We start from the raw sequence: 9,508 nt of genomic DNA, 5'->3' as shown, positions 1-9,508 counted from the left end.
AAAAAGTGCTTGCCTTCAGCCCTAACTAGTCTTGGTTTCTGCTTTGACTGTTTCATTTCTGGGCAAGGTCATGTCACAAAATCATTTGGAAAAACAGTGTCTGGGGATGCCCACCCCAAAAGTATCTTTTCCTGGGATTTGGAGGTAGTGGGGTATGGAGTAGCACACAGGAGGGCAGATCTCACCATTCATCTCCGTTCCCATCTGTTCATCCTTCGTTGCCCACTAACCTGGCGGGGCTCTGTGGTGGGTTGAACCAAAATACTTTCACACACCAGTGGATTGCAGTTATGTATTCAGTATTCTATGTTCTTGAGTAACACAGGCCATGGGAAGGGGGAGAGAAACACTAGAAGAGCTGCCGGGCTGGATACCTGACTCTACTAAGTCCTGGGTTCCTACACTTTACAAAATCATCTTCCTACAGGAAAACCGGCTCCCACAGGGATAGCATGGGTTGCAGGGGTCACAGGGGCTGCAGGGATCACAGGGGTTGCAGGGAGACGTGCAAGGGTAGCAGGGAGACTCGATCTTGACACAACTGCCGAGCCCGTAGGAGTACGTCACGTCCTTCTCGTCTACACACGGGGGCAAGCTGAACTCTTTGCAGATGTTCATGTAGCTGTACTTTTTCGATCCCAGGCAGTCGTATCTGTTCTCGCGCTCAGCTGACACGCACACCTTTCCGTCCTTCACTCGCACCTTGACTTGATCGGGTTCAAAGCCGCACACGTTCACTGATCCTAAAATGTTACTGCTACAGCAAGAGGAGGCTAGAATTCTATTTGTTGTTCTTCTCAATCTGGAATTTAGGAAAAAGAAAGGGTGGGAGGAAGAAGCTCAGACCATGGAGCTCAGACACAGCTTGACAAGCAATATTTTTACCTCTTTTTTTTAAAAAAAAAACAGCAAAAGTAATACACACTAGTCATTGTGAAAAGTCAAACTTCACAGAAGCGTGTAAAAGTAAAAAATGAGAGTCCTCCCATGTAAATAACACTCCCTCACAGGTAAACCCCTGTTAACAACAGATGGGTGCTTGGCCTTCCAGATCTTTCTCTTGTATTTATTTTTAATTTTCTTTTTTTCTTTTTCCTTCCAGTTTTATTGAGATATAATTGACATACAGCACCGTGTGAATTTGAGGTGTACAGAATAATGATTTGACTTAACATACATCATGAAATGATTATCATGATAAGTTTAGTGAACCTCCATCATCTCATATAGATACAACATTAAATAGAAAAAATTATTTTTTTCTTTATGATGAGAACTCTTAGGATTTACTCTTAACAACTTTCATATATAACCTACAGCACTGTTACGTAATCATGTTGTATATTATATCCCTAGTACTTATTTATCCTGTAACTGGAAGTTTGTACCTTTTGACCACCTTTATCCAATCCCCCCCGCCCCATCCCACTGCTCTGATAACCACAAATCTCATCTCTTTTTCTATGAGTTTGTTTGGTTGGTGGGTTGGGTTTTTCTGAAGTACAATTGACCTATAATACTATGGTAATTCCTGGTGCACAACATAGTGATTTGACATTTCTATGCATTACAAAATGATCACCACATTCTCTTGCATTTAAATCTCAGCTCCTCCTCTTATTAGTTATGGAACTTTGGGCAGGCTCCTTAAACCTCTCTGTGCCTCAGTTTCCTCATCTGTAAAATTGGGACAATAATAGTAACCCATTTCTAGGGGTTTCATGAGACTTAAATTAGTTAATGAATGAAAAGAATCTATACTAGTGCTTGCCACATAGTTAGGATGCTAGACTTTTGTCTGTTGTGTATTTTTTCTTTTTCTTTCTTTTTTTTTTTTCCCCACAATGTGCCATGGAAAGTGCTAAGCCATTAGAGGCATTGTTTCATTTGACCCTCACAAGAACCCTGTCATGCAGGTGTAGTTGTCACCATTTTGTAGATGGGGAGGTGGTGAAGGTGGTGAATGGCAGAGCCTAGATTCAAATCCAGGCTTGTTTAATGCCTAGGTCATGATTTTAACCATCAGTCAGACTGAGCTCTTGGCATGAGGACCTCAGCAGCCTGGCATCAGCCCTGTGTGCTCTGGCCCTGCTCAGGGACCACTTTCTTTCTAATTGCCTGATCCTTCCAAAGACAACCTAACGCTGTGAAATGCTCTTCTTTTTATCCCTTAACATTTTTAAAAAAATCTGTGTTCTAAGACTCACTCTTGGCAAATCTTCTTGCATCTCTTGGCCTCCAAAGGGAGGTATTGGCATGTATGCTTTCTAGAAGCTCTTCTGGTTTGAGGAGTCTGGACTCTGATTGGGTGATTGGTTTGAGATACATTTTTTTTTTAATTAATTAATTTATTTATTATTTATTTTTGGGTGTGTTGGGTCTTCGTTTCTGTGCGAGGGCTTTCTCTAGTTGCGGCAAGCGGGGGCCACTCTTCATCGCGGTGCGCGGGCCTCTCACTGTCGTGGCCTCTTGTTGCGGAGCACAGGCTCCAGACGCGCAGGCTCAGTAGCTGTGGCTCACGGGCCCATTTGCTCCGCGGCATGTGGGATCTTCCCAGACCAGGGCTCGAACCCGTGTCCCCTGCATTGGCAGGCAGATTCTCAACCACTGCGCCACCAGGGAAGCCCCGAGATACATTTTTAATTCTTACTTTTTTTGCTGAATTTTTTTATACCCTTACTTCTTTTTGTTACTTAAGTTATACAAGTTCATTGTAAAAAACTCAGAAAATACAGATAAGCAAAAAGAGGGAATATTTTTTTAACATACCCATAAGCCCTGTTGCCTTCTACAGGAGATGGATCTGGGAGCCAGATCTACAAGGCAAAGCTGGCTCCCAGATCTATCTCCTCCTCTTACAATATGAGTCTTGAAGTATGAGTTCGTTGTTCCTGTTTCGTTTTTGTTTTTGCTTAGATTCCCCCTCTTCCTCTATTCCTGTCACTCCAGCCCCGTCCCCACTGCAGCAGCTGAAAAGGGGTCTCACAAATGTGGGTCTTCAGGAAATTGCCCCGAAGTCTTGGCTAGACCAGGTTTCTTCTTCCTTTTGCTTCTAGGCCAGGGGTTATCAGTGGGGATGTGTGGGTTTAGGAGAAATTGCAGGAGCCTCATTTTACTCATCAGATTTAACTCTGAAGTTGCAACCTGACTCCTGCCCAGCAAAGTACCTGTCACCCCACATGCGATTTTCCTTGGTTCTATGGGGTTCTGGGCAAAGAGAGATGGCCTGCTCTACTAGTTATCACCAGGGAGGAACTTAGTCATAGTAAACAGAGGCAAGTCAGCCTCTTTGGTTGGTGGCAGAAGGCTCTTCGAAAAGCTGGGGAAAAGCAAGTGGGCAGTGCCATCTGTCTGCCACTCTGGGCTGTCACCTCTTCTCCCAGCTGAAGTTGAATTTCACCTGAATGTATGACCAAGTTCCTGAATGCGATACTGCCCACAGCAAAGGTGAGGGATATCGCCAGCCATCTTCACAAAGATATGAATCAGGTTCAGCCGGCTGACGAATAAAGTAATGAGGATGATGAGAATGCCTGTCTCTACTCTGAACCAAAGGGAGGCTGGCCTTCCTCTAGTTTCCTTGGAGTACTTTACTTTTTCTCCTAATTTAGACCCCTCCAAAGACCCATTAAGCTCAATTGTTCCTTTCCAACGCATCTTTCCCTCTCTCTTCTTTCTTCTCCTTCTTCCCATTTCCTGCCTTGTCTCTCTCCTCCTGACTTTTGGTTCATACTGAAGAAGGGTATCAGCAGGAGCAGAGTGGCACGACACAGGTGCATCTGAACACCTGTGGGGCTTGTTCAATTACAGGTGTCTGGGCCCCACCCCCCAGAGTTTCTGATTCAGCCAGTCTGGGGAGGAGCCAAGAATTTGCATTTCTAACAAGTTCCAGGTGATGCTGGCTGCTGGTCCTGGTCGGGAGATCACTCAGGACCACTAACCAGGTGATTAAGCACATGGATTCCAGAGTCAGGCAAACCTGGCTTCAAGTCCCAGCTGTCCCATTTCCTGATGATCAAGAACATTGCCCTGACTCTGGTTCATCATCTGTAAGATGGCCACGGTGTTACAAGGATTAAATGAAGATGAAGTGTTAGGCACTTGGTTTTCACTCAATAAAGGGTAACTTTCTTTAACAGGCTGTACCAGGCTCCACTTTACACAGACTTCCCTGAAATTCAAGGCTTTAAGCGACCAGGCCCCGAGTCCTGTGTCATTAAACACTAAGGTCAAATAATGGACATGCATTTGGCCTGGATGGGCAGCAACGCCTACTCTTGCCACCCCGAGACCTCTGCGTACAAAGAGATTGCGATGAGAGGGGACCAAGGGGCCCAACTCGCTTCCAGCTCTGCAGGGACACAGAGGGAAACAGCGAACTCTCCTCTCAGCGGAAAGCCAACCAGCCACCAGCCGTAAAGTAAGTAAAGCCATAAAGCCCCGGAGTTCCTCTCTGCCGGATTCCCAAGGTGTGACTATGCCCTGATCTTTGGGTCAAAGGATGGGGGATGGAAAGATTCCCTGAGGGCTTAAGACCCAGGAATGCACCGCTAAACCACAAAGAATGCAACCCTGAGGGCTAACAGTCACCAGCCTCCCCCAGTGAGAGTGATTCAGTGAAAACTTCATACTCAGAGCGTGAGGGGTAAACAAGAAACCAGAGGGCAGGTTTTTGAAGTTTTCAGAAGATGGTGCCCTTTGTGGGGGGCTTTTCAAGGGAACTTCTCGAGCCGCAGGCTTCCCACAGGTACTTGGATGAACAGATGGAAGCACAGTCTCAGGATGGGTTTCCAGGCACCAGCAAAGGTCACAGGGTTGAGCCCAGTGCGTTCCTAGGCGCAGCTGCAAATCAAGGTTCATGTGCCCGCAAGGACTAAAGCCAGGTGTCAGAGCCAGTCTGCCGCGGGCTTGGTAATTAGATAATAAACTCGTAAGGGCAGGATTGAGGAGGGGCTGACTTTGCTTCTGGCACTTGAGTACAGAAGACAGGAAGCCCACGAAGTGTGGAGGTGAGTCAGGTGCAAACTTACACCAGGCTGGTCACATGGCTTCTTACAAAGGAAACCAAATTCAGTCACTTCAGTCTCTCCCAATCCAGAAGAGGAAGGAAGAGTCGGAAAAGGTGAGTGCTTGGGGTGCAAAAGGAAATTTGGGGAGGAAAAAGAATATCAAAGAAGCTAAAGAAATGAAAGTACTTACTTGGGTTTCTACTAATGAAGATACTGCCAAGGTGTCTTTTGAAGCAACTGCTCAGTAAACAATGAAAAGGAATTGAACCTTCTGTACCCAGTCCAAAAACGCACCACACACACACACGCGTGCGTGCATCAATCAAATAACACACACTCAGGAAGGCTCAAATGACTCTTGGGGGGAATTATATGGTTAGCCAAAACTTCTTGCCCGTTATTAAAGGAGCACCCAGAGACAGAGCACATAGACTTTCACACAGAAAGACAATTCCAGTGGGGCCATGGCAACTATAGACCAGGGAATCTTATTTCCCCATTGGGCAAAGAATCTTCTGGATAACACAGCCTGGCATCTGAAAGGACATGTCATAACCTAACCAAACTGCTATCTTTCTCTTTAAGGGGTAAAAGGTCATGTGAGTATGATTTCTACATTCTAAAAGCCTTGGACAAAGTTTCACACCAAAGATTGTTTTTTAAAAAATTGAATCAACATGATATTTCTGGATCTATTTAGTCATGGACTGGGACCTTAGAGAGAAGAAAAAAGAGGCATTTCACTGAAAAAAATATTAATGTAGGAGTCCTCTGGGATTGGAGCTGGATCAGGGTTTAACATTTTCATCCATATTCAGAAAATTGAATATTTAGGTTTGCAGGTAATACTAAGATTTTCAGGTTAGTGAAATGTCAAGCTGTCAGAAATAGAGCAATAGAGCATTCCCAAGGTGGTATGAATAGGAAGAAGAAAAGCGGCTGGGGAGAGATGCAAAAGGGCAAGCCTGAGGTCATTTCTGAAATGGACTCTGGATTATCAGTTCAGAGATCCAGGAAGACAACGGCAGCTTCATATACTGCCACAAGCAACAGAAAAAAAATTAGCAAAAAATCCAAGCATTGTCAGGAAAAGTATGACAAACCAGAGAAAACATTACCTCTTGTAAAAACCACACTGCCGAGAATTAAGCCTGAAGTTGTGTCCACTGCAGATCATTGAGACTCCCAGAGTAGGCAGAGGGTGCCCAGGTGGTGAAGAACTCACCTGGAGAGTCTGGAGAATAGGGACAGCCAGGAGACAAAGGCTGAGCAGACTTGGATCAAGGGTATTCGAGTGTTCAGAGGCACAGGGAAGTGGACACACCTGCTCACAAGTAACCCTTCATTTAGACCAAGTACTTAAAAAAGAACCCCTGACTCACACTGCATGAAATTTATATAACTTGATACTCTAAGGAGTAAAAATTAAAACTGGTTCAAATTGAGTGTAGATGAGTTTATTGCCAATAGTTCCATCTCAGACTATTGAGGGAGGCCCATTCCTGACCTCTGGTGACTGATGACCTGGACAATAATTGCCCTACTGCCCTTTCCAGGGAAACATCACTGTCACGGTTGTCAAGGACCTCATTCTCTCTCTCTCTCCATCCATCCATCCATCATCTACTTTCTTTCTAACTATCTATCATCTATCTATCTATCTATCTAATCTATTTATTATCTGTCATCTAATCTATTAATCTATCATTGGGGTAGGAAGGATGTTGTTTAAGGACACAAACTGGCAGTGAGTAGTAAGTCCTGGAGCGCTAATGCATGGTATAGTGAATATAGACAACAAATATTGTATTACAATCATTAAAGTGGTTAAGAGACTAGAACTTAATCATTCCAACCACTGAAAAGAAATGATAATTATGTAACACAATAGGGGTTCTAATTATCGCTACAATGGTAATCGTATTACAATATATAAATGTATCAAATTAACATTGTACACCTTAAATTTACACAATGTTATGTGTCACATAGATTTCAATACAAAAGATCATCTATTTGTGTCCTTCTTTTAAAAAATAGTAGTATATTAAGTAGTTTTTATGCACCTTGCTTTTTTCACTTAATATGACAATACTTAAAATGCTTCATCAGTCCTTTTTACATTTACATATCATCCCAATGTATGGATGTACCATAATTTATTTAACCAGGGGACAGTGTTTTCAACCTTTTTTTTTCATCATAGTAACAGACTAAATGGCATATGTAGACAGAAAAAGAAAGCTTTCTCAAGCAAAAAATAAAATGTGATCAAACCCCCCAAATTTTAAAGTGCATTTAAAATTATCCAATTCTATTAAAACCTTTTCAACTGTATTCTGAAAACTGCAGCTCTCAGTTCTGTAGTTTATTTGCACAATCTTTGCTACAGTTGAAGGGGGAGGCAGACAATAAACCCAATTCCAGATGAATTTTAGGTCATCAAGAGTTGGGGAGTAGGAGAAAGGATTTCTTACAAAACCATATAAATGCCTCTGTTGTTCAATTTGCTCCCTTGCTCTTAAAGCCTCTGGCAAACATTAAGGATTTGATCAATTATTATTACTTCTCCCAAAGTCATTTCTGTAAGCCGAAATATACTCAAATCACTTTACTCATAACCAGAAAAAATGTTTATTTTGCTGCTTCCAATAGCTTTTTAATGACACCCCCCTGTTTCTTTCTCTCATTAAAGCCACATTATTTATCACGTTGGCACTCCTGCTATAAGCCGAAAACAGCCTTGCCAATCGACATCATTACACTGTCTTGAGAATCTTACAATTCCCATCATGGACCCATTTACTCTTCTTTTTTTAAATCTTTGTTAAGTCACCAGAGTCATTATCTTGAACCCATTTCATCTTTGCTCAAGTATCGATTGTCACACTTTCCCCCCCTTTTTCCAACTTAGGAGGCTAATATACCAACTATAAAAATCTTAGGAAGTTCTCTTACTTGGCAAGCTCTCTCTTTTCATCTTCCATGGCTCTAATGGCTTTCCTCTCCAAACTTCTGAGAGACGGGCGAAGACAGTAAAGCTTGACATCACACCCGCAGCATGGGTAGAGATCACACAGGCCGCAGGTCTGTGATCGCTTTGAATAGCACAGGCAGTATGGGTACGGGTGCAAGTCACAGCAGCAATACGGGTGCACGTATAAGTCACACAGGCATCGTGTGCTGAGTTCGTCGATGCATCTCAACTGCCTTAGTTCTCTGTCCACCTTCTTTATGTCCCTTCTAACACTGTCCAGAAGACAACTCAGTGCAGCCATTACAGTCACACCTTATTGTTCTGTGAGTACCTTTGGGAAATGGCACTCGGGGGAGAAAAATTGTTCTACGCTCTTCTCAGAAGTTTCTTTTAAAAATAAATGAGGCACACATGATTCACTTACTTTAAAGCTTGGGTTCTATGACCTCACCACCCTCTAAGTATGTCATAGTCTTTTGGTTGCCATGAGAACTGTGCACAGTCATGGTCTCCAGAGACCCTCCTTAGAGTTAAAAAGCTGCTCTCAGAACCATATAAGATTTCATTCACCTTGAGTTGGGATGGGCCCCCCAAGTAATCACAGCTCTTTGGGGTTTATTGGTCTAAATTGAAATGTTCTTGACTTGTGTATGTCCTGTGGACTAGCCACAACTATGAAGATCTTGGTGGGGGGGGGGTGGATGGAAGGAGCTGCCTGGCTCCTTTCTTTATGCCCTTCTCACTCTAGCCTTGACATCTAGCCTTGCCCTTACACTACAGGATTCATTCTGTCCCCTTTTCCCTTTATAGGTGGAATATAAAGAGCTCTCCCATGGGTCTCCTTACCAAGCCATCCTCAAGTCAACCTTTGTCCTTGACCTTCTGAGCCCCAAGTCTCTGGGTCCTGCCCATTCTTTATAAGCTGGCATCCTGGCTGTCCTGGAACCTCAGTTCTTCAGTGGTTGGGGTCCTGCTCTTAAGCTGCCATCTCTCAGTGCTCAGGGTCCTGTCCTCAATCACCACCTCCCAGCAACTACACCTCTGGTCTTACGTCCAAGCCGCCAGATGACTTATCCCCAAGTGCTTCCCAAGTGTTGGTCCTTGATACTCATAGCCAACTGCCTGAAGTTGCTTGAAGCCAAAAGTCTGAAACCCCCGCTTGGGCCAGTTTTCTGTGCTCTCAGCTGGATCAACACACTGGACCTGGGGCTCAGCCTCAGCCTTGGCTCGGGTACTTTGCTCCTCTGGGCCTTTCCCCTCAAACTGCTCTCTGCCTCTCGAATCCCCTTTTAGTGGACTAAGGCATAGGGTACTGGAGGACAAGTAGTTGGGTGTGACACTGGAGAGGGAGACAAGGGCCAGGTTTAAAGGGACTTGTGGCCAGCTAAAGAGTTTTAACTTTATTTTGAGTACAATGAAGGATCACTGGTTTTTGTTTCTGTTGAGAGAAGTTGAAAGGTAGTCCAGCAGCCACGTGGAAGGTGCAGTTCAAGGGGAAAACAGTAGCAGTGTCTTCTGCTGG

The 9,508-nt window shown here is 44.0% G+C and overlaps 1 protein-coding gene across 1 annotated transcript; it reads right to left on the bottom strand.

The window, feature by feature from the left end:
• Nucleotides 1–405: 405 nt before the first annotated feature.
• Nucleotides 406–8,287, bottom strand: ODF1 (outer dense fiber of sperm tails 1). The gene is made up of 2 exons (XM_061171982.1): nucleotides 7,968–8,287; nucleotides 406–802 (listed from the first exon to the last, which is right to left on the bottom strand). The coding sequence occupies exons 1-2, from the start codon at nucleotides 8,285–8,287 to the stop codon at nucleotides 406–408; spliced, it is 717 nt and encodes a 238-aa protein (XP_061027965.1).
• Between the last annotated feature and the right edge of the window lie 1,221 nt (nucleotides 8,288–9,508).

The sequence above is a fragment of the Eubalaena glacialis genome, chromosome 17, assembly GCF_028564815.1.
Source record: "Eubalaena glacialis isolate mEubGla1 chromosome 17, mEubGla1.1.hap2.+ XY, whole genome shotgun sequence".
Classification (NCBI taxonomy): Eukaryota; Metazoa; Chordata; class Mammalia; order Artiodactyla; family Balaenidae; genus Eubalaena; species Eubalaena glacialis.
The sequence above is the reverse complement of the archived record's forward strand: the minus strand, read 5'-3'. Positions and strand labels throughout refer to the sequence as shown.

What these genes read in the sequence shown, in the direction of transcription:
- ODF1 (XM_061171982.1), bottom strand. Translation starts at nt 8,287, where the DNA reads ATGGCTGCACTGAGTTGTCTTCTGGACAGTGTTAGAAGGGACATAAAG. An exon ending in GAAAAGAGAGAGCTTGCCAA is followed by an intron (nt 803 to 7,967) that starts GTAAGAGAACTT and finishes CCTAAATTCCAG; the next exon opens with ATTGAGAAGAACAACAAATA.